Source organism: Eublepharis macularius, chromosome 13 (assembly GCF_028583425.1).
Source record: "Eublepharis macularius isolate TG4126 chromosome 13, MPM_Emac_v1.0, whole genome shotgun sequence".
NCBI classification, from domain to species: Eukaryota; Metazoa; Chordata; class Lepidosauria; order Squamata; family Eublepharidae; genus Eublepharis; species Eublepharis macularius.
Window position 1 is genome coordinate 35,430,431 of NC_072802.1, and position 25,135 is coordinate 35,455,565.

General features: G+C 44.6%; 1 protein-coding gene across 2 annotated transcripts in view; it reads left to right on the forward strand.

The window, feature by feature from the left end:
- The window catches only part of CD99L2 (CD99 molecule like 2), a 67,812-nt gene that overhangs the window by 37,624 nt on the left and 5,053 nt on the right, over nucleotides 1-25,135 (forward strand). The window contains exons 2-10 of one of the 2 annotated variants that reach the window (XM_054996997.1): nucleotides 3,716-3,772; nucleotides 4,905-4,946; nucleotides 5,819-5,911; nucleotides 8,416-8,496; nucleotides 9,654-9,746; nucleotides 12,039-12,074; nucleotides 14,174-14,239; nucleotides 22,176-22,217; nucleotides 22,768-22,887. In XM_054996997.1, coding sequence (XP_054852972.1) covers nucleotides 3,716-3,772; nucleotides 4,905-4,946; nucleotides 5,819-5,911; nucleotides 8,416-8,496; nucleotides 9,654-9,746; nucleotides 12,039-12,074; nucleotides 14,174-14,239; nucleotides 22,176-22,217; nucleotides 22,768-22,887 — 630 coding nt within the window. The remainder of the gene's footprint in view (nucleotides 1-3,715; nucleotides 3,773-4,904; nucleotides 4,947-5,818; nucleotides 5,912-8,415; nucleotides 8,497-9,653; nucleotides 9,747-12,038; nucleotides 12,075-14,173; nucleotides 14,240-22,175; nucleotides 22,218-22,767; nucleotides 22,888-25,135) is intronic. The other variant, XM_054996998.1, reaches the window with a different exon arrangement.

The following is a 25,135-nucleotide window of genomic DNA, read 5'->3' on the forward strand; positions in this document are numbered from 1 at the left end:
GGCGCTCAGTCATAAGTGATGTTGGACCAGTTCCCTTCTTCCAAGCTAATGTGTTTTGCAGGGCTGTTGCAAGAACATAATGGGGTAGGGAAACCCATGTGAGCTGCCCTGAGCTCCTTGGAAGAGAGGTAGGATAAAAATCAGTAGACAGGAAGTAAGGTGCCACAACAGAGCAGGCCCTGACTCTAGTGTCTGCCCATCTTACCATTGAAGCACATGGTACAATGCGCTCCCAAATGGTCTTTATTGGTTGGCCTGTTTATATAGGAGCAGGCAGGCCTTTACAGAGGACAGTGAGTGTAGAAGATGCTTTGCTGTCTGGTATCCTCTTGTGTGATTGAAAACTGGCTCTCGCATCATAAGGAGCCAAACAGTGAAATCCTAAGCAGAGTTACTCCAGTCTAAGCCCATTGATTTCAGTGAGCTTAGAGAGGAGTAACTCTGCTTAAGATTTTACTGAAAATCTACTATTAGTTTTCATGCACCCCTTTGATGGTACAGTTTTAATTCTCTTTCCAGTAGGTCATGGCAAAAGCTGTATTATTCTGGGTTAAAAGCAATGCTGTTAATAGCATTACTTTGGAGTATAATGAATCAGTGTCCTTAATATGTATTTAATCATAGAAAGACAGGAAAGAAAAAGTCATTTAAAGAACAAACCATTCCATGAATATAAATACGGATTTAGTTCTGCTGTTGGGTCCTTCCCTTCTGGATTTCTTGATTCTGGGATTAGGAGAGGTGCAATAAGGGGGGTGTTCATTTTGCATTGCTAAAAAGTGCTATTTGCTCTATTTTTGTATCTGTCCCATTATATGTCTTGTGTTTGATGGCTGTGAGTGCCAGTGGGTATCAATGGGCAGTGCTAGATTTGAACTGAGGACTCCTTGGCAGATAATTGTCTCTCAGCATACTTAAGGATGGCAAAAGATATTAAGCAACAAACGTGAGATTCTGAAATGTTTGGAGCTGATGTGCAGTATGGCAGACAGATTTGCACTGGAGAACTGGCAGGCTGGTAAATGCATAATGTTTCCAGTGCTTGCTGCCCTTTGTTGGAAACTTCCCCTCCTCTGGTCACAGTTCTCCCAGCCTGGGTTCTGTGACCTATTTGCAGGTCAGGTTGGGGTGTCTTGTTCCATGCTAAGTGTCAGGGCTTGTCGCTGCCGCCGCTGGGCGGGGCCCCAGCTGGGCCGGCCCTGACATCAGAGGGGCACCAGGGATGCTGCAGGACCCTGCTCTGCGGAAGGAGGGGCAGTATACATCACCCAGACTCCCTCTCAGTCCACTCGCTGGCCTGCTCAACCTGGCCTGCTTACCCCCTGCGTCCTCCATCATCTCCTCCTCCCAGAACTCTCCTCCAAGCCTCCACTCTCGCACTGCTCTGCTCTCACTCCACACCATCACTCCTAACTCACACCCACCACCTCAGAGCTTTTCCTAGCCACCTTATATAGGGCTTCCTTTCCCCGCCCCGCCCTCCTTCTAGGCTTGTTCCCTCTCCTGACTTGGCCCAGCTGTGGCTTCCCTCAGGTGTTTCCCTCCTACCACCAATCCCTTCTTGGCTTCCTTGCCTTGCTGGCAGGGTGGGGTTGAATGAATGCGAGCCATCCCCAGCTGAGGTCTCTTTGGCCTTGCTCACGAGGAGCTGCCCCAGCCGGCTTCTGTGCTGCTGAGCATGCCTGACCTTGCTTGCGAGGAGCTGCCCCAGCTGGCTTCTGGGCTGCTGAGCATGCCTGGCCTTGCTCGCGAGGAGCTGCCCTGGCCAGCTTCTGGGCTGCCTGCTCATTGATGCTGGGCGGGGCTACCCATCTCCTCCCCCAGAATGCCTGTGGCAGCTCCATCTGGAGGGGCTTGGCTCCTAGCAACTCCTGAGCCAGGCTACTGTCCTCTAGCCAGGGTGTGGCTCTGGGCTGTAGTGGCTGCTTCTCCTCCTTGGAAGGTAAGGGCTCTGTTTGGGATGCTGCTGGGTCCCTATTCCCCCTGCCTTGGCCCTTTTCCTCTAGCCTGCTTAGTCCCCTCTCTTCCCCCTGGGGGGTGGGACTAGCTGGCTTCTCCCTGCTCCCTCCAGCCTTCTGAGGCTTTGGCCTTTCGTCCCTTCCCCCTGGAGTAGGCAGGTCCTGGCTCTGTTTGCCAGACAGAGCGGTTGCCGGCTGCCCCCTGCCGCTGCCTGTCAGCAAGTCCGGGGGCTGGGCTGCTGACCCCGGACACTAAGCTTCTTTGCGAACTCACTTGTTTTGGCTGTGTAAATGCAAGAAGCCCAGACTACCATCTCTTCAGGATTCAGGAATGTGTGCTACCTTTGGACACCTGTGCAGTCCAGAGGGCAGTTTCCAGGGCACCTGATACAACCACACCGCTTACATAGCCACTGGACTAAGCAGATTTCAGCTTGCTGAGCATTTGGATGGGAGACCACCTGCAAGTCCCATTCCAGCTGCTGTGAGCTTCCAGGGGAAGAAGGGATATGTGAAATAAAAGTATAAAAATAGCTTTGAAACCCTTCAGCTGGCATAGACATTGCTCTGTTGTTCTTAAGCTTCTATCCAGATCTTAAGTGGAAGAGGATGTGATGCGTAAACCACCAGAACTGGAGCCAAATACACCACGCTCACTTGTGAACAGGATGTGTAGAAATGTGGGGGGCAATTCTCTCTACTTGCAACATTTTGCTGTCCATTGAAATGCTGATACTTGCTTCCCGATGGCTTGGTGCCATCTCCTATTGTTGCCGGCCTTGTCAGTCGAGCCTTAAATTTATTCATGAAACATGCCGAAGCTCAGGTGGTTGCAGCTAAATCCATTTAGCATTCGGAAGCACAGGAAAGCCATTTGAATGTTCTTGTATGGCCACTGCATTACATAGCAGACCCAGAGGGTATTAATTACTCCGTTTGCTCACAGATGTAAAATCCAGAATTTATCAGGATAACCGCATTGAGAGTTAATCTTAAGTCAACAGTAATTAACGTGGTGGTGGTGGGGTGGGGACAGGACACCCAAAGGAAGGCTGAAAGCCAGTCTTCCTCCATTACAGCTGCTTTTAGCTTAGGGTGAATTTTGGATGGGCTGGGAAATGTCTAAGATGCAAAGTGACTTTTACTGCTCCCATACCTTCTATTTGTCCAGTTTTTCAAATAGGACTTTTGATAATTTAATATTGTGAGGAATCTATTCTAGGAATCTAAACCTCTGGCATTTTCTTCCCAGCATCCCCCCACCCCCTACTGCAAATATAAAAAATATTGTCCCTGATCTCAAGAATGTGTTTGCTAGAAAATGTGTTTGGGTGGGTGGCTTTGTTCTTTTTCCTCCTTTTCTTTGTGTGTGTGTTTTGTGTTGTTGTGTCAAATGCTGTAGCAATATTTTACAGTGCATTTTTCAAACATATAATAATCGGGAGAGCATCCGCCGATGAGTGACAGCCGGGGAGATGAATCGGCGGGCGCTGCTTGACAAATGCAAGCGTGGCGGGTGTATTTATACCACATCCATTAAGAGAGACAAATGGGGAGCCTAACGGCGGCTGCCTGCCCTGCAATTTGGCAGTCACGGGGTTCTGAGAAAGTGCCTGAGCCAGTGGGAAAGGGGTCAGTTCTGAAAATGCCACAAGCTGAAGCAGTTGCATCCTGCCTGCTTCTATTTTAAATGGTCTTTGCTGCCCCCACACCAGTCTATTAGCATTGTGAAACCTGTGCTAATTCTTTGTTTCTAGGAAAGGCTGATGACTTCAATTTAGAAGATGCGCTCGATGACCAGCCAACAAAGCGACGTAAGTCTTCCTCGTTCAAGAGAGAGCAAATTGGCCATAGACTGCGGTGACTGAGTCCTGCCTTGGTGTTTGTATGGACAGAGGCTGGCTCTGCACCTGCCAACAGCTGGAATCAATATAGATGTTCGTGTCGAAAGGCAGACAACACAGGGACCTCCTGTGGCAACTTGCAAGAGATGCAAGAAGAATGGGATCCTAATGGGATCCTAACGAGGTGGCAGAATCCGGAGTTGGTTTAACAGATTCCCTCTGTTCAGGAGCATCCACATGATAGCATCCTTCATTTGTTCTACTTCTGTGTTTTTCTCTGCATTATTGCAGTTATTCCTGGCTTGGTATGATGTTTTTGGAAAGATCTCAAGCAAAGCATCTGTGGGCCCCCTCCCATGCTGTGTGGATGGAAGGGTGCCCACATTGGGGCATTTGCCTTGTCTCAGTCCTGAGGCTACCATCCTCCCCCCATACACACACCAAAGGACTTTTTTCAGGCTTAAAAAAAGAAAAGGAATTGATAGATCACTGTAGTGATAAAATAATCTGTTGCCTGATACACTAGTTCCCAGCTTTCATTTGAAAAGAAAAGTTCAGGCTGTACATTTCCACTTACAACTTTGCAACAAAATGGACTAGAGACTTTTAAAAAAAATGAAAGCTGGGAATTAGTATATTGTGGCAGTACATCATTATAATACTATAGTGATCTAGAGATTCTCTCTCTTTTCTCTGGTTGGAGGTGTAAAGGTGGGGGCTGATGCAAGGAAAGTGCAGAAAACGTGGTCTGTTTGCTGGTGCAAGATCTACACTCTGTGTGTAAACAGGGTTCAGTCAAGTTCCTGCTTAATTCAGAAAGCTGTTTCCAAAATCAGCCCATCAGATGCTGCTGGGTACTAACCAGCACAACATGTGGGCCTTTGAAGACTGTCTTGGCGGCATGAGGAGAAGAAACCTGTTTTCTTCTTTTTTAAATGAAAATGTCTGGATAGTTAGTTCTGTGATTATTGCCACTTTTCCTTGCAAGCAAACATTTTCCCCCAGTGTAATATCTTACATGATTTAAGATTCAATAAATCATGCCTTTCCTTTCAGTGCAATTAACAGTTTTGTTAATGTCTCTCATTTTGCTTTATCCCAGCTACTCACAAGCCACCCAAAAAGCCTCCTTCTAGTGTAACAGGTGAGATGTTTTTAATTTGTCCATCAATGCCGTAAAACGGGTATTTGGATTTTTTTAGAACTTGTGTGTGGTGGTAGAAGAGGGAGACAGAGCAATTGAAGGGGTGAACGGCTTGGATGGACTCTGGAGGGCACAGAACCAATTACACACAGAGACGTTTTTTGGCTGCTGTGGCTGATGCTGGCGAGGAAGCGAGTGGCCTGTGGCTCCCTCAGTATCACGGAGACATTAGTGCAGATTATGTCACTTTAAGTACTGTGCTGTCAGGGCCTTGGCAGACTCTTCCATTTGATTGACTGATACTTAACACTCAACTGTAGAGTGAAAAACTGAACAATGGGACAACAGGAGAGAAAAGAAGATATTTTAACACCTGGATCTGCCTTATGTTGCCTTATGGACTACTGGTCCATCTAGTTTAGTACTGGCCGTGGCTCTCCAAAGTCCCGGAAAGAGAAAGATCTTTCCACACCACTAACAGAGATACGTCAACAGGAGGTGCCTGGCATTGAATGTGGGACCTTCTGCATACAAACCTGGTGTTCTGCCAGTGAGCTCTAATGCGCCCCCCCCCCCCCCAATAGCTCGTACAAATATTGTTCATGTTCTCCGTTTTGGAGATCTGGTGCTTATCTCTCTTGTAATGCTGGATGTATAGTATTTTGTGACAGCCATTGGTTTTGAAGAAAGTAAAAAATGGTCAATTGACTGACCTCTGCTGAGGGGTGTATCATTGCAAACCGCAAGGAGAGCAGTGGGTATCTGAAAGCTCAGGGAGAAATCAACACATGTTACAAAAGGCTACAAACATAAATGTTTCTAATGCAATTGTATGCTTCCATTCTATGTTTTTGTGCATATTTGCTGAACAGATGATTTCAGCTTGTCCGACTATTTTGATGACCCACTGGAGACGACGACAAAGCCAGCAAAGGCAACCACTGGTCCGTATCCGAAGAAACCAGGTAGAGATTCCATTCCCTGCTGTGTTTTGTAACAGATGTCGCTAAATTTACCAGGTTTTAAAGTGGCACTTTGAAAACCTTGATAGGACCAAGAGCTCTTGTTAGATTTCCCTTTCCCCAACATCTCTTCCCTTCTGCTTTCTCACCAAAACTTTCTCTTTGCTTTGCCTCCTGTTCCTAAGTTCCCTTGGCCTTTGTGTGTAAGCAAGAGTGCAAGAAGCTTCCTTTTCTATTTTTATACTTTAAACCCTGTTAAGTGCTGCAGTTTGTGGTACCAGGGCAGAAACAGACTCATTCAAGTCTTTTGAATTGTATGGTCTGCAAAAAATGCGAGTAAGGGCAACAGTTGAAAAAGCTGCACACATAGTGGTAAGGAGTGGACACAGGCCTAGAGGCCTAGTTTGAGGTAGGCCATAGCTGCTTCTGCCAGATTTCTCCCTGACCATTTTCACCAATCTTTAAAATAGCGATACTCATGGAAGGCTGCTGGCTTCCTTGCGCGATTTTTGACGCCATCCGTTTACAAATCAGAGGCAGGCAGCCACGAAAGCTCCATCATCATGGATGGCGTCAAAAATTGTGCAAGGAAGCTGACAGCCTTCCATGAGTATCGATGCTATTTTAAAGATGTATGAAAATGGCCCATTTTAGTACCATTACTGTTAAAATGGTGGAGGCCAATATTTAGATCACTTGACCGTATAAACTCTGTGTATGGCCATTTCCACACACGTTGAATAATGCACTTTCAATGCACTTTCGCAATCCTTTGGAAGTGGATTTTTTGTTCCACACATGGAAAATCAGTTTCAAATGTTCACTAAAGAGTATTGAAAGTGGATTATCCAACGTGTGTGGAAGCAGCCTATGTCTTAGGGTTACCAGTACCCCAGTGGGAGCAGGGAATCCCCCGCTCCCACCCTCCATCCCCTGGCCACCACTCTCCTGGTGGGGGGGGGGAGGGGAGGCCTGGGAATGTGCCTCCCGGGCATGCTTCTGGGGCAGCTTGATGATGTCACTTCCTGGAAGTGATGTCATCACGCTGCCCCGAGAGCGCTGCTGCACTTCGCAGCAAGCCAATTTGGGCCTGCGTGATTTGGGCCTGCACAGTGACATTGCCCAGAAGTCCATCACTGGAAGTGCAGGAGGGACACAGAGAAGATGAATGCCAGGTACCCACCCTCCCACCAGGGTCAAATCCACATTCACCCATTACCCGCATGTTTATCGGATATCTTCCGTTTGCCTCCAATCCGCGATTTTTTCCTCTTCGTTCACATTCCTGCTTCCAATCCGTCTTTCTCGCGCGTCCCTCCGGTCACACGGCCGCTTGAAAACCGCTTTTTTGGGCGGGACTTTTTTTTCCCGCCCATTTTTTAAAAAAATTTTTGAGCGCACTTTTCCGTTATTTCGATCTTGCCTTATAAAGAAACATCATTGAAGATAATGATGCCTCTCTTTCCCCCACTGACAGCACTGATGGCTCTCTCCCGTTTCTTTTTTGGAAATTTGGAAGCATGTGGGAAGCTTTCGTGGGCATTTCCTATGCAGGACAGTTCAGTGCCTGAATTTTACTGAAGTTTCACTTCCTTGGAGTGTCATTATTTCGATATTTCGTAATTTCGATATTACAGTAATATACAATAAAAAAAATAAAAAACAGTTAAAAAGGAAGTTTCGTGAGTCCGTTCTGAGGATGGATTCACCCCAAAATGATTTTTCAAACTACCAGATTTGATTCAGAAACAGCATAATCAATAAATCCAATGCTATGAAGTCAAAAACAGTCTTTTGCAGACTACGGAGCACTTGCAAGTTGAACCAGCCAATAGGAACTCTCAGAACGGCCGGAGACAGGAAGGGGGGTGGTTTTTTAAAAAACCACGTAAATTGCGCATTGGCCCGTTCACAGCCACTGTGAAACTCCCGTTGAAAACCTGTGACCACATATTCGGGAGAAATGCAAATGAAATGTGTCTGTTTAATGAGGTAATGTGACCGGCACTCGGGATTGCATGGGGAATGCGGGGAACATGCGATTTAGAATGAGTAATGTGGATTTGACCCAGGTAAGGAGACCTGGTAATGCTACCGTGAGTGTGCACACATGAGTGTTTGAAGGGACATCACTTGATGACTCGCTCAAACCTGAACATGGAAATTTCCTTTATGAAATGTTTGTAAGAGATCTCATGTAATATGAATCTCAACCTTTGGTGCTCAGTCAGTGGCTGTTTTGTACACGCAAGCCATCGCTTCATGTTGCAGTCTTCAACGGATGGACATGATCTGTGTGAATTGATCTGAGATCTTTTGACAAATTGATTTGGCCCAGGGGCATTAAAAACCAGTCCAGATGTGACCCAGGCTACAGCCTTTCCCTGGGTCCCATAATCCTCCGAAGTAGAGTTGCTGCAACCAAATAACCTTTTTATCATCTTTTCTAGCCTGCATCTTGGCTTTTGAGTTCAAGGGTAACTTTTCCTTGTACTTTTTTACTTCAGACAATATCCGCTGGAATGTACAGTACACCACCACCACCAAACAGCCCAAAACAACCAAGGTACCACCCAAAAAACACCCAGGTGAGTGCTGAGCTTGTGGGGTCATGTTAGGTATCAAGAATTTAGAGCCGTGTGTGTGTGTGATTGTTCTCTAAGGATCCATTTTAGATACTGCTTGAAGAACTACACTGGTGTAAATCCATGATCAGTATGGATCTACACCCATCAGTATTCCTGAGGTTTTAACAGAGAACTTAGAGAAATCTATCCCATCAAAAGAGGAAGCAGTAGTTGTGCTGTCATTCTTCCTGCTTTAGCACAAGTGATAGCAGGATAATGAAGATGGGCCATTAGTACAGGTATTGTCGGAGCTTCCCTCATTTGCCTTCACAGACTCCTAGACGCTAATTATTTCTCCAGATGCTAAGACTGAAGCTATATAATTGCCACTATTCTAAGGAAATCCACAATTTGTACATTCAGAGTGTGGATTCATTTTACCTTTGGGAAATGTAATCCATCTTGAGTCTCATTGAGAAAGGTGGGCTATAAATAACATAAATAAAAATAGAATGAATAAATAAATAAATAAATGCAGATACAGGCAATCCCCTAGAGCTCTGGATGTTGCATATCAGGGGAAAACATCCTGATGTTTCATTTTCAAACTTCCCCAGTAAACAGTATGTTTTTGAGTACATTTCTACCAGTTTTCAGCTTACTGTCTGTTATGGAAGCAGCCCAGAAATTCTGATATGTCTTTCAGTGGCATGTCTCAAAAATTGTTACGACTCTAGGATTTAATAAACTAAGAGTAATTTGGGAAAGATTCTTACGTTACACTGGACATGCAGTCATGAGAAGTTACAAGTTGAGCTTTATCCAAATAATTTTGTTACTTTCTGCACAAAAGAAAAAGGAGAGCAGTTAACATGTTTCCCCCTTCCATTCTTTTGGTGGTTATATGATTGTTCAGCATTGGACCTACTGTGAAGGACATCTTTTGTGCAAAGCGACATTTATACTGACCACGGTAAGGACAGGACCTGGCTGAAAGAGTCAGAAATGTCTTTCAGCATATTGCAGGAAAAACATGAATCCTTCTAGCCCAGTTTCTAACAGATTGCATCTTTTTAAAGTTATTGGGACATTGACAATTTAGGTTCTTCTATGATGATAAACACCTGCTGAGTGATAGAGTCCCACATGTAACCAGTATGCTGTGTGCTGTTTTATAGCCAAAGATTCCAAGGATTTTGACTTAAGTGATGCCTTGGATGACCAAAATGATGGGCAAGGTGGTGGAACACCAATTGTCAATCCTGGCAAAGGTATGTTGATTCGGTGCTTTGGTTTTATATTTTTGAAAAGCTGTTCATCCTTTGTCTTTGGTTGCTCAGTTTGTAGATAGTTAGAAAGTTCTCCCGTGCTGAATTGTTTTTATTGTATATTTCTATTTGTTCTACAATTTTGATCTGCTGCTTGTTCTATCGGTTTAAGCCATTTTATGATTACATTTCTATTTATTCTGATTTTTCCATTTGTAAGCTGCTTCAAGCTTTTGGGAGAGCAAGGCTGACAAATTCTCCAAATAAACAAATAAACCTGACCCTCTGGAAGAGGAGGCTGTATACCTTCTGGAGGGAGACCAAGTATGCCCTGAGTGGTGTATGTCCCTTCCCTTATTGGGATCTTTCTTAAAGACCACACTTCTGACATTTTTTTGTCTTGCCGCAAACTTCCAAGGAATATATAATCAGTAAAGCCAGCTGGGAATATTCAAAACTACAAAAGTTACCATCAGCACTGAATTATTCTGAAAACATTAGAAATAGGTTGAAACCTTAGAAAAGCCAATTTGGAAATCCATCAGACTCCATTGCAGGTCTAGCCCAATCTTGCAAACCCTATAAAAGTTGCTAGCCTGAAAAGATCTTCACCAGGCCACTTATCCACACATTTCTAGGCTAGTAATTTGTAATGTTCTCCTCCTCACACAGTCCTCCCCAGTATAAAATGTTGGTTGCTTCCCTGTCTGGTCACCTGGAAGCACTTCCTACTTGCCCCAGGAGACCAGGCCAGTTAACAGGCTTACTCTAGTCAACCTGCAATGATGTATGTCTTTGACCTGATTAGGTATCCATGACCCATCTCTTCCTTTGATACTGCCAGGTGATAGGGCTGTAGGTGTAGACAATTCTAGGAAGGGAAGAGCTATATGATGCTTATTTCCAGACCAGTCTGTGCATGGGAAGAGCAACAGCCGTGAAACTGAAGAACAACATTCCTCTGAGGCTCATTGTGCTGCTGTGTTGACCACCTGGGAGTATGGTGTGAGGACTGTATCGTATGCTGCTGTTTTCTAAGCGAAATGTTGAAGTAGTGGAAATGAAAACATGTACTTATATTTGACTGAAGTCTTGGGGCAAGCAAGAAAAAAAGTCAGTAAAAAATAAAGGCCTTCTTATAATTTTTTGGAACTCCCACACCCTTCTCAACTTTGCATGGATCCTCCAAGGTCAGCCTCAAGAAGCTTAGTTGTAGCGCGAGTCTTGCAGTGGGAGAGAGCTCCATAACTGGGGTGGAGAAGGCAGTTGTCTGACGCAGTCATTCAGTGGTACCAGAAAATCTAGCACCAGGCAATTTGCTAAGTTTTAAAATGTGTATTTTGTAAAATGTATAAATCTAACCAGAGGTTCACAGGATTCTCTGCCTCAACCAAATGCACACTGCTCCAGACACAGAATTCAGTCTCCATAGGGGTGGCTGTCTAAAAGCAAAATGGAGTCCTTGTAACACGTCCAGGACCAGAAGACTTGTTAGGACAAAAGCTTTTGTGGACTAGAACTCATTGCAGTGTATCCTTACCAGATAGAGACTGGTAAAGAGAAAACCACCACAGTGGTCCCAAATGCTATGCAATGGTAGAAGTACAGACTGTATCATCTCTATGCAAAACCTAAATGCATACAAAGTAAACACAATGACCATTCACAGCAGCTGCAGTAACGGCAATCTTGTTAGTCCAGCTAAGCTAATTTAACACTTGTAGCGTGAAAGGATCCTGTAATTGTGATTGAGCCCTATTTGTTTAGTGTCGAGTTCCCTAACGCATTCTAATTCAGGAATTTCTCGTGGGAGTCTCCTTTGCAAGTCTTTTCGTCAGAGAATGGCCTGTGAAGCTGAAGTTTTTCTCCCATTAATTTTTGAATGTTGCCAGATTTAATAGCAGATTTGTTTCCCTGTATTCTTTTGCTTAGTAATTCGTTTGAGTCCCAACTGGGAAGAAAAACGGGATATAAATAAATAAATGCAAACAGATGTATAATGTTGGCTTTTGTTACCCTGCCCTATAGTTTAGCTCCACCCCCAGCTTTCTGGTCATTATTTTGCCATACTCATTTTTATAGGATAATTGAAACAGCATCTGTTTTTACCCAGTCTGATGCTAATAGTGATAATGCTAAGAAAAGCAGGAGAAGCAGAATATTTATTTGAATAGTCCCAACAACTAGCCCTGTGTGAATGCTCTTAAGTTTGCCTTTCCTTTGTGGTATTGCAAAACCTAAACCAACAACTGCTATTTTCTGTGATCAGTTAATGAATAAAGAATCCTGTTCCAGGCTCCAAAGGTAGAGATGGAAGAGGTGGAAAACCTGGTAAGGAGTCTTGGATTGGCTCCCAATTGCTACTGCCTTTTTAAAAACTGATTGTAAATTTGTGTTCTTTCTTTGCCATCCACTTTTTCTAAGCCACTCAAAGCATCTTGTTACTTATCTCTGCAATGCACTGGGGAACTTTAGATGCTGAATACCTCTACTAATTTCCTCTATTAATCAGGATCTCCTCCCTTTCTTTCTTTTGATTGTTCTCTCTTTATCACTGACTCGGTATATCAGATCTTGTGTCAACCACCAGAATAAACCAATCACGTTTTTTAAAAACTCAGCGTGGAGATATTCAGAGAAAGCAGCCATTGTGAATTCAAAACCAGATAATTATTTCATTCACTGAGTGGTTTAGAGCCAAATTCCTTCCCTCAGTGGTGTTGTAGCAAAGAGATGCCAAGGGACTCGCTTTCTTTGGCCTTGTCTACTTAGGGCCTACCTTAAGTTCAAACATTTTTACTAGGCACTTGGGAGAGCTGCCACCAAATCAGTAGACATACTAGTCTGGTTGGGCTATTGGTTTCACTCAGGGTTCCTTATATCCTCTATCTCTTCAGGGAAATCAAAGGACTGGTTTGCTTTACCAGTGTAAGCTAGAGGAACTGAGGTCAGAAATTGGCGGGAGGGCAACGTGACACCACTTTTACTACCAAAGCTAAGCAGGTGTGGCATTGAAGTTGCTGTCCGGTGTAGTTTTGTTTAAATGTCTGGCCTGCTTCTTTGCCTCAGGGGACCTAAATGTGGCTTCTGATACACAAAACAATCCCTGAAATAATAGATGAATCATTTTGAAGGCAGAAGTGTAGGAAAGGAAACATGTTTTTGATGCTACTGTAACACAAAACCAAAAGTTACAGCCCACCTCCTTCTATCTAACATCTATTTGCATGTTGATAGGAGATGCCCTATGTGCCTAGTAAATGCAGTTCTGCCTCTTTTGGGGAAAAGGAGGCTTGCCAGAAGTATTTTCTTACAGAATGGAGGTAACACTAGGGGAATAAATGGGTAGCATGCTTCTCCCTCAAGGCTTTCCTCTGCGGTGGGCTGATCTTTGGCATCTCTGCCAGGTATTCCAAGGCTCAAAAGCCTTGTAGTTGTGAATTTCCTGCATGGTGCAGGGGGTTGGACTAGATGACCCTAGAAGTACCTTCCAACCCCATGATTCTATGCTTCTATGAAACGTGCAGCCTTTCTCCTCCTCCTTCGTCCTTCCATCTTCTTTCTCCTTTATCCTCCTGCTTGTCCTCCAGCCACCCAATATAATGATAGTGCTTCTTCCTCACCCCTCAGTATGATGAGAGGGAGTATTTGGTGACTTCTGACTCACAAGCAAGCAAAGCCAATTGCTCTGTCTTCTCTGCATGTGATCAGTGCTGGATCCAATGACTGTATTCCCTGCCAGTTCGTAGCCAAAACACGGGGCGTGTCCCACTCACTGAACCTCGAGAAACTCACTCGCACAAGATTAACTTAAAACCGTTGGCTGCAGTTCCAGTACAGAGCCACTACTCCACTGTCCCTCTTATGCCCTTAATTCTGCCTGCTGGCCTAGTGAGTCTTAAGACAGGCTTAATTGCAGTTGGCACCCAAAACGACTCACCCAGTGCTCCCCAGACCTGAAGTACTCAAAACAGAAAACAGCTTTCTAGTCTCACACTTTGTCCGCAACGTAATTCCACACTGATGGTGCCTGCCATGAAGCCAGTCAGAGAAGTGGAACCCTTGGTGGCCTGATACATGTCACCCCTGCCACTGATAGCCACAGATGTGGCATAGGGATGGAGAAATATACGGCATAAAATGCCACAAGACAGGGTTACTCATACCTGTCGTTGATGAGAGGAGTGTGTGAATCTGTCACGGGGCTGCTGTTTTTTGGCACCAGCCTCCTGTTGCTTGTAACAGTTCTTTCCACCCACACACAGAGTACCAGTTGTTTTTTCCCTAATTGGTACCTATCTCGCACCAATCCAGTAAAACACATCTCCCTGTTGGATGCAGAAAACATGGTTCTTTTTCTAACCAATCAAACGCAAATGTGTTTTGATCCTTTTTTTTGTGGACTAATTTCATTCATTGCAACTTTTCAGGCCTCTCAGATGATGACCTGGCTGGAATTCTGGATGAGGGAGGCTACCAACCGGACAAGAAGAAAGGTATGGTCCATCACTTAGCTAAAGAACTTCCAAGATATTCAGCTACCTCATCTTGAACAAATTGACTGTATTTATAGGTTACCAAGCAAACGTGGCTTGTTTGTGATGAGAGCATCCTTACAGTGACACAATCTTGCCGCTTTCTCCCTCTCCTCACATACAAAATTGAGATTGGAGACTTTCAGGTGTAGTACTAACTGCACTTTGTTATGATGTCTGAATTGGGCATTGTTCACTGTGGCTTCGTTTCTTGCATACAAATTTGGATGGTAAATTGGGTTTAAACTCTGGTTTAGAATCCCAGTTTGTAGGCAAGAAACCAAACCACAGTTGGCTAAAATGCCTAGTTCAGACATCACAACCAATTGCAGTTATTTCTAAACCTGGAAGTCTCCCATCTCAGTTCTGTATGCATGAGTTCTCTGGACTTTGTTCATGACATCTACTATAACCATTGACTTTGAAGCTAGTTGCATTGATTACAATGAATCCTAATCCCTTTATAAGTCATATTAGGATTTTTGATGCAAGCACAGTAGCTTCGGTGAAATAGGAGATGTAGGAGAGAGATAGGAGCAAACCTATGGATACTTTCTTGAGAGTAAGCCCCATTGACAAACATCAGGCTTATTTCTGAGCAAACCTGATTAGGACTTCTCTCACTCTCTTCTAAATTCCTGTCTTGAGAGCTGGAGTCTCTCTCTGTTAAGCCTAGTTTGTAAGATCATATTTTAGTACTCATTTTTTAAAATTACCTGTAGAAGAAGTGATCTTTCCAGTCAACAAAGAAACCCTATTTTAAAGGCTGTGCTTTGTGACATTGCTTCAGCTTTTAAATGAATTCTCCCTGTGACAGCTCTTTGCTTTTGTGGACTGATTGAAGTTAGCTGTTCATTGACTGCTTCCGCAGCAGTGGGAACATATCTTGGACAGTACATGGTCTGGCTTTTATAGCCTGCAATTAACACAAATGTGAACGAATGTTTTGGACCCTTTTGGTTCGCTTGTAAAATTTGTTAGGGTGGGCTGACAGCATCCTGTTGCTCTCCCCTGCGTTGGAGCTCTAAGGGTGAAGGCAGCCAGATAGTCCCAAGTCATGCACCGTATGTGGGGCTGTTTTTGAGGAGTGACTGGAAAGTACAGCTGTTTGGGGAATGCAGCTGCCGGAGTTTTGGCTGGGGCGGGCTGTTTGAAGCATTTCGTTTTTAGAACAACTTGATCATGCTGTTTCCAGGCCTAATTTAAAATGCTAGATAAAGCCCTAAATGGTCAAGCCGAGGATAACTTGCTTCCAGGTGCATGTTAGGATCTTCCACAGAAGTGAGCGTAGAGCAGGTATAGTGTAGTGCCTAAGAGAATGAACTGTGGCCCCCCGTTCATATGTTGCCTCTGTCACAAACTCACTACATGGTCTTAGACTCTCTCTCATCCCCCCAATCTACATTATGAGAGTAGCAATACTGGCCCAATTTACAGGACCTCCATAAATTAGGATTACAGCGATAGTCAGTAAGGATGTGCTGAGGTGCACGAAGTGTTTTGAACTCTGATCAACCCATGTGAATGCTAAGCATTATTATTTCTGTTACTAAGTGCTGCTGTTTGTGCCTTCAGAGTGAATTGACGGACAGGGCCTTCTTTGTGGTGGCACCAGAACGGTGGCATTCCTCTGGAAGTCTGCCTCACTTTTTCCCTCCTGGTTTTTAAGGACAGGCCAAGTTGCTTCTCTATTGGAGAGTTTTTAGAGTATGCCGACTGTTTTAAGTGGCAGGGGACGGCTGCTTATAATTAGGTCTGTAGGCTGGTTTCTGCTTTTTTAAAAAAAATTCTAGCTTCTTGTTTTGATGAGATTTTGATCTATATGTTGGCTTTTTGCTAATCTTTGTTAACTGTCTTGGAGATTTGTATCAAAGGCTAGGATATAAATATTTGAATAAATTCAGTGGACAGGTAATGTATAAAGGTAAACATTTGAAGGCACCTTTCCTGCATGCGCTCTAAGGCATTTGTCTTCAGGGCAGCAACTGGCGCCCCCGGCAGGAGAATTCAGGGGTGGGGTGGGGGAAAGTGATTCGATGTAGCCCACAGTTCTTCCCTCCTTCCAAGAGATTCCTTTGGCCTCTGTAGGAGCAACAGCTTTTTTCCACCTGGAGACCTTTGGTCAAATTCTGTGGAGTGTGCAAAGCCATTCTGTTTTGGCAGGCGTTTTCCAGATGATTTGGACATACGTTGGCATCTGGAGGGGATCCGTTTCTGCTGCTGTGGTCTTTTGGGCCTGCAAGTTGTACAGTTATGAATTGGGTTGAAGTTCTATGAATTGGTTTCATTGTCGTGATTTTTAAAATGTATTTTATCATAGGGTTTTATGGATTGCTGGAAGCTTCCGTTAGAAGTATCAAAGAGCCAGTTTGCTGTAGTGGTTAGGAGCACGGGGCTCTAATCTGGAGAACTGGGTTTGATTCCCTACTCCTCCACTTGAAGCTTGGATGAGTCACAGCTTCTTGGAGCTCTCTCAGCCCCATTCACCTCACAGGGTGATTGTTGTGGGGATGATAATAATATACTTTGTAAACCGCTCTGAGTGGGTATTAAGTTGTCCTGAAGGGCGGTATATAAATTGAATGTTGTTGTTTTTGTTGTTGTTGTTGTTGTTATTATTATTATTATTATAAAAGGGAAGTCCAGCGGCACCTTAAAGATTAAGAAGATGTAATCAGCATAAGAGTTCATGGAATAAATTTTGTTAGATGCTGCTGGACTCCTGTGTTACTATAATTTGCTGCTACTGACTTGCATGGCTTCCCATCTGGAGTTAGAAGTGGGGCAACATTTTCCTTAATTAATCACTTAAATTAATAATGCCATTCTGAAACACAGGGATAGACAGTGCCATCTGCTGTTGGCCAGAAGGGGATCAGGCTGGAACAGACAATCGAGTGGGATTGCTGGTCTGCTGGACGTGTGAACATCTTGTGTGTTTATGCTTACGTGGACTAACTAGTAACTAGTACACTGTTGTCATATATACATGAAAATGGTTTGAGCTGAGAGTGTATAAGTGAGTGTTGTGTGCAAGTGGTGTGAATGTGTGTGAGAGAGAATGATTGAAAGAGTGAAAGGGGACAGGACATGCGCAGGCCTCTATTCTCTTATGTAATTATCTTTTTCACATGGTTTTTGTCCCTTTTTGAGAAGTGTGCAAAAACTTGTTTGAAGGTGACCTTAAAGTGAGTATAGTCACTTTGGAGGAGGGGGTGCAAACCAGTGCAATTTTCTGTGCTTTTAATGTTGGGCTCTCTTGTGGTTCTTTTGATGCCCCAAACTGAACCAGTGAATGGACTTTTGGCTATGTGGGGAGAGCAGTCAAATCCCACATGAGAAAGCTTTGGAAGAACATAACCCACTCTTGCAGTCATAAACATGATGACTCAGTTTCCCAAAAGATTTGCTGAGGTCAGAGATCTTGTTCATACAACATTTGTTTCAGCATCTTAAGTTCCTAACAGATGTAACAATAATGGACCACTTGGAAAGAAGAGGGATTCCCTTTGAGGTGCCTCTGTCTCATATTTCCTCTTTCTATTTTTGACCCTGAATTTTGCTCAACTGGTTACAGACTTGAAAACTGCATCTGGCCTATAAAGCAGCTGTTGTTTGATCCTGTGATGCAGGGAAAGCTCACTCCTATATTCTCAGGGGCTGTACTTCAGGCAGCGGTCCAGGAGACAGAAGTGTATTTTGCCACAAAAAGTCAGGCCTTAAAGTCATAGGAGCTTCACAGATATGGCGTGATGCTCAGGCACAAGCAGACATGAACTACCTAAATCCAGAGAGACTTGGAATGTTGAAGATTGGACTCATAAAAATATATTTTTTATTGGTTGGATTCAGTATCTGATGTGTGTTTGGGGAGTCCAATTTGCTTAGAGTATACCTGTGCAATTTGTGACTCATCAGACCAAACTGAGTGGGAAACCCGTCACCTTGATCAAAATACAGTAAGATTGACATGCCAGGAAACAAATACAGCTGTTCGGGAGAAAAGCAAAAACGGTCTGGTATGAAACAGGAATGGAATGTGGATGAGTGGTTGGTGCTCGAGATGGGCACGAACCAAAGTATGAACCAAAATTCATGATGAACCAGGCCAGTTTGTGGTTCGTGAACCAGCGGTTCATCAGATCCCATTTCTGACAAACCGCCATGAACTTTAGGCTGGTTTGTTTGGTTCGTTTTTTGGTTCGTCACTGCAGACAGCCTGGTGCCAATCAATCAGTTTCCTATGCAACAGGGGATGGACTTCCTGCAGACCTTCTGCTGGCCCGGAAGTGACGATTTTCTGACCTGGATTTGACATTTTCATGGACTAAACAAACTGGTTCCTGAACGGGGGCGGGGGGGGAAGGTTTGTGAAAGTTCGTGGTTTGTGAAATTTGACGAACCATGGACCACATGGTTCGGGTTTTTTCCAGTTTGTGCCCATCTCTAGTTGGTGCCCAATTTGCTTTGAATACACCTGTGCAGCTGATGACCCATTAAACCAAATGTAGCTCACCAAGCCATGTAACAACATCTCACCATCTTCTTCTAGATGTTGGAGGACTCACCCTGCTTTGTAGTCCCAGGTAGGCAGCAAAACCAGGCTTAACTGAACCACTGGTGGCTGCCATATAGAGCTGATGGGCAGTGATTCTGTTTGGTGGAACACAGGTTCCAGCACAGAGCCATCTTCCGCATTGTGCTCCAGGGTGATACTGTTGACAGTAAGACCAAGGGTTAATACCTGTTGTCTGAGTCCAGCCCTACAATGTGCTAAGAGGTTGGCTGTCCTGGAGACAGGATATTTATTTGCAAGCAAGAGTGTACCAAATCAGGGAGCTGAGACTGAGAGCTAAACTACAAGAGACAAATTACATGAGGACACTCAAGTGAAGGGAATCGCAAAGTTAGCCGGGAAGCTGAGTTTTAAAAGAGATAGGAAAACTGTCAGTTTCCCCTTGCTGCACAGCCAGCAAAGTTCTCTCCTCAGAGGGTTTATTTCCTCTTCGCCTCCTAGAAGGGGAGGTGAAACTGACAGAGCCTTCAGGAGGCAAAAAGGAAATCAGCAAACCCTCTGAGGAGCCATCCTTGCTGCCTCTATAGAGAGGGGAAATTGACAAAGCCTTCTGATCTGTCTTTTAAAACTCAGCTTCTCGGCTAACTCGGTGGCTCCCTTCACATGGGCGTCCTCGTGTAATTCCTCTCTTGTAGCTTAGCTCTGAGTGCAGCTTTCTTTGGAGTGGACCACTTTTGCCTAGAGAGATTAAGGAGGAGTACACTTCCCTGCCCCCAAGGACTTTTTGTTTCAATTTTGAGGAATGCTGGAAAAAAAAGTATCAAATATTTCTTTTCCTTTGCAATGAGTGAAACGCTTTTTTAAAAGGTTCTGTTCATGAAGTGGAGATGAGGAGAGCGCACAGTTGTAAGCTGCTTTAGGTCCCTGTTAGGGAGAAAAGCCGTATATAAATATCGCAGTAAAATTTTTTGAAAAACATGGGTCTCTCTGCTCAGAATTTTAAGAACTCTGTAGCTTGAAGACTTCTGGGGAAGGCAGTCCATAGCATTAGATAATGATAATGCCTGTGCAGACATTTTCACAGATATATTTATTGTTTAAATGTGACCAGTTTTGCCCACAATTAATATGGCATACTGTGTAACCGATGATGATAATTTACTTTTGAAGAGGCCAGCATTTTCAGTCTTTTTGGTGTTAAATAACTATTGTGTATATTTCAGTCCCCACCCCCAAATTCCCCCATGGTTTCAGAATAGCTGCCCAGAATTTCATCTTTAGCTTTGCCTCAGCATCGTGTCTGAAATGGCCCCAAGAGAAGGAAACGCTGCTTCTTTCAACACTGCCTGGTCTGGCCTGGCTGTTAGGAAAAGGCAATCCAGATTGGTCTCAAGTTGCCTTTTGTACAACATAACTGAACGAGGGCTGCCTTTCCCCAACTGGAAGGTCAGGCCTCTGCAGTAGAGGAGGACTGGGGAGAGAAACCGTACCCTTCATACTCTGTGTTACTGTGTGAGTTTCTGTTCCTTGCAGTAACCCTGCTCAAATAGAATATGCAGCCATCTGTCTCATTCGGCTGTACCTCTCCATTGAGAACGAGTGAATGAACCAGTCACACCTAGTGCAGAGAGAGAACAGCCTTGGCTTGGTGGCTGGAATGTGGTTTGCTGGAGCGGTGAATCATTCAGAGATGCAGCAGGCAACCTCCTCTCTGGTTCATTACTTTGGAACCTTTTAATTACCTCATTGCTTGCTAGCAGCGCTCTTGCCGCACACAGCAGAATGACTGGCCTAAGCAAAGATATGGCCCCAGGAGTGAGCGACTGTTAGGGTCAGCTGGTATTTATCTCTGCTTTGGATACATCAGATGATCTCCCATCACCAACTCCCAGCCTGCCACAAAAGAGCCTTTCTTTAACACCACCCCAGCATTTTTTCCAAGGGGGGAGAGAAGCTGCCGCTTATGCTGCGGAGTGCAGAAATTTGCAGACAAAGCCTCCAGTCTCTGCAAACCCCACCCACCTCTTGACTGCACACAGCGCTAAATTTATAATCAATCTCATTTATTGCTCAGTGCAGTGCTAGCAAGGCAGCAGCTGGTTAATTAATGCGAGGGCTACCATTGTGTCTGGATGTATGTGCAGGAGTGTCTTTGCAAAACATCAGCTCCTACCCAGCTCTTCCTTCTCCAGTGTAAGAGGAGACCAATAACATTGTCTTAGGCGCTCTAATTCCCCTGGAGGAATTGGCCCAGGGGGTGAGCAAAGTGGAGGGCGGCAGGGTCTTGTCCTCTGACTTCTCCTGGCATTCCACTCCATGGTATAGAACAGCCTCTCTTGGCAGAATGATTTCCTGATGACAACTACAGGGCAAACAGATTCTCAGGCATTTTACAGGAAAGGACTCTGAGTGGGAACCTGGCAGGAGTCTCACATTCTGTTCACAGACCTGTGCAGTGTTAATGTTTTTCATGTTTGTGTTTCTATAGAAATCATTCCAAATGCTCTCATGGAAGGAAAACATTGTATTGGAAATTGCCCCAAGAGGACTGTGTTGGCAGCCAGTAGCACCGTGATTTCAAGCTGGCATGGAGACTGGCATGCCGGCGGAGAGGCTTAGAATGCTGCCCTGTGGTGCATGTCTGGAACTCAGAGCTACTGTGGCCAGTCTTGGAGAGTTGTTGCCAGCCAGAGCAGACAGTTTGTGGTGTGATGAACCAATAGTTGGCCAGTAGAGACAGTATGCAAGAAAAGGTGGATTCTGTGCAAATTGAGCTGATGTACACAATTTCTTAGAATGCTGCTATTGTACATTATTTGTTCTGGTTTGTTGGCTGTGGGCAGGGCAAAGATACCGCACATCTCGGACATACTTGAAATCTTGCTAAGCCACTTCTCTGGCATTTGAGATTTTATCCACACACATTCAAGAACATCTTTGCAACACTGAAGGCTAGAAACTTGGTTATTTTTAATAACTGAGCTTCTCAGAAAGTTAAGCCCTATCTATGCTCAGCTTCAACCTGCTGCACTTTTTCCTGTGCAATATCAGTATCCTCGCAGGCTTGCTATAAATAGGCAAATATAAATATAAATAGGAGATTTCTCTACAGTGAACCAGCGGCTGGCTAAATTGTCCTAATCCCACATTCTTGCTCTGATGTACATGTTTTAGCCCATTTTTTTCCTCCAAACTGTGAGGCACAGAAAATATTGACTCTTGCTCCCTCCCTTCCCCCAATTTGCCATATTAATTAATTAATTTAATATGGGTAAAATAATTCTGCCCTGCTATATAGATGGTTATGTTAAAATGCATATGAAGTGCCTTTAACATCCGAGGAAATGCAGCATAAATTCTGAGTATTGCTGTTGTTTTTAGGAGGCAGTGGCGGTGGCGGCAGTGACAGCAATTATAATGACGGTAAGCAGGAATTACCATTCCTATTTGACTTCAGATCGGTCCTTTCCCTTGTTGGTAGCCAAGCAGCTCTGTGAGTGCCTGGCTGCTTTCCTTTTGTGCGTGTTCTCTAGTACCCCTAACCAGTACATAAACAAGGAGCCCAGAAGCAATCTTGTCCCCCCAACTAGGAAGGCTGTGGACCGTGAAGCATCATCAGCTTACGTTTGGAAGAAATCCTGTTTTCTGTAGAGTGTCTGTCTGTAATTGCTCATACAGCTGTCGCCTTAAGCAGAAATTAAAAGGGGGGAAAACTTAATACTATTTCTCTGATATTTAATTATTGCCCCTATATGTTTTACCAAGTAAAGAGTAACAGAACCCTTTGTAGCCAGTGTATAGTGCAAGGAGAAAATGAAGCCGTAACTTACTTCTAAGACAGACAAGACGCAATCATAGCAAAACGTCAGTCGCTATTATAGGAGTAGAGAAAGAAAGCCAGTAAGAGCCTGTCTTAAATCTTCTTCTGTGACGGAGTTCAGCATCAATATGTTTTTCCCCCTCCCTGCTGCAGGTGCCCTTGTAGAGACGGGGACGATTGCTGGCATAGTCAGCGGCCTTGCTATGGCTCTGATTGGTGCTGTGAGCAGCTACATCTCATACCAGCAAAAGAAGTTCTGTTTCAGCATACAACGTAAGTGTCTTGAACGTCTCCAACTCCCAGAAGTCATACGCAGGGTACCAATATATGCCTCCCAAGGAGCAGCTCTTCTGTCCACACCGTGGTCTTGCACACAGAACGCACATCCATCTGGCTTATTTTTATCCCACCCTTCCTCCAAGGAGTTCCTGTGGGCATATTTGGTTCTCCTTTATTTTATCTTCCCAACTTCCCTGTGAGGTAGGCTAAGCTGAAAGACTGTATGTGACTCAAACTTACCCAGCAATTTCATGGCATCTGATGGAGGAACATTATCCCAGACTCAGCAGACTTGGGACATGAAAAATTGAGTGCTTCCCCATCAGCTGCATGGACCAGTGAGAAAGGGAATTTGAGGGCCAAAGTGGAGTTGAGCAAGGATGATGCTGTGCTTGAATCATGTCGCTCAGTTTATTTCAGCTGTCTGGACTGTACAGAAGGGAGGGGAAAGGTAGCAGTGGAAGAACAGTGGGAGATGGGGTGAGACGTGTGGTCTGGCATGTGGCTTGTCTGTGGTTGGGCTTGAGATGAGAAGAGGGAAGTAGCAGGAAATACTCATCTTATATGTTCTCTCTAGCAAGAGAAAGCAAGGCTGCTGCAATGTTAAGGAGCAGCATCTACTTTCCAAAAGGCTGAGAAGAAGCACTGTAGCCATGGGCTCCTATAACGGCAGTCAGAACTAGGAATAACTACAGGCACGTGGAGGCTTCTTTATGTGTCTTGCCTTCTTAAGAGACGGATAAGCACTCAGGTGCATTCCTGCAAAAGGACATTATCCAGTCATGTTTGTGTAATATTCCATAGCATACAAGGATAATGCAGGTGTCATTTTTCACAAGGGCTTCTTAAATCACAGTTGTTTTCTGCATTGTAATTCAAACATCCACGCCATTTCAAGTGGTCTCTTCGGCTTTCCATCCTACTGGTGGTGAACAAAAGAAGAGCCCTGCTGGATCAGACCAGTGGTCCATCTAGTCCAGCATTCTGTCTCACACAGTGGCCAACCACTTGCTGGGTGGAGGCCAACAACAACAGGGCACAGAGGCTGCAGCCTTCCCCCGATATTGCCTCCTGGCACTGGTATTCAGAGCTTTGCTGCCTTGGAATGCAGAGCTTTCCTTTAGTCACTATGTCTGGTAGCTGCTGATAGTCCTCTCCTCCATGAATCCGTCTAATCCCTGTCTTAAAGTTGTCTTTGCCTGTGGCTTTCAGGCTGAGAAGCTGTAACTATTGCATGGGAAAATGGCTTTTGATTTGGCCTGCACAACAACTTCTGAAGCACCAAACCTGACTGTGGCCTGCTAGCCATCTGTAAGGGCTGGGAAGCAAGTCAAGAAACCAACTCTTTCTGCCCCCTGCAAAATCTGGGGAGGGGAGTTGGCTGGCAATAGAGGATTGAGGGATGCTCTTAGCTCTCTGTGGAGTGTGCTGGTATGAAGTTTCAGTGAGTTTTTATTAATAGTGAGAATAGCTCATCTTAAAAACAAATCAGAACCCTTTGGACCTCTCCCCTTCCCACCCGAGGAAAGGCGCTCTGCCCACTCTTCTGCGACCAAATTGCTATTTTCACAGGAGTGTCTAAAACAAACAGGTGTGAATGTGAGTAAATTAAGCCAGCAGGAGAAAAAAATACCAAGAGGAATGTAATAAAATAGAACGCCACCACCCTCTCCATGTTGTTTTCCTGCCCCAGAAGTGATATTTTGGAGCGAACAACCATTTCTCCCCCCCAAAAAATATTTTTAAAAGCTTTGATAAATTCAGCACCAATAGAAGCAAAACCCTAGAAAGATGGCAGGAAATTAAAGTTAATTATAAAGGAGGATTAATTTAAGCCATCAGACATGGCATGCTGGGATAATGTCAGGTCTTCGATGTATTGCACTGCACAGCGGAGGCTGGCAAGGCGTCAGCAGCCACTGAAGTGACTTTTATTGAAGAACATAAAACTGCATTTGGCATTATCCTGGCAAAACACATGGCTTCGCTGTACGAGAGCCACAGGGCTAGAGCTCAGAGAGGGAGGCACTCAGCTGTGGCTGACGGCTGACTCCCCAAGTACCTTGAGCAGCCTATCAGCTCCCACGAGTGGTCAAGCAGGCAATGTGGAATAAGCAGATCTGCCTGATGCCACAATCCTCTGGGTGGTTCTTTCAAGAGGATGTTACTCACAGGGCCCCCATTGGCAGGGCCCCCTCTCCAGCTTCTGACCCTCATCACAGCAGCAGAAGAATCCTAGCTT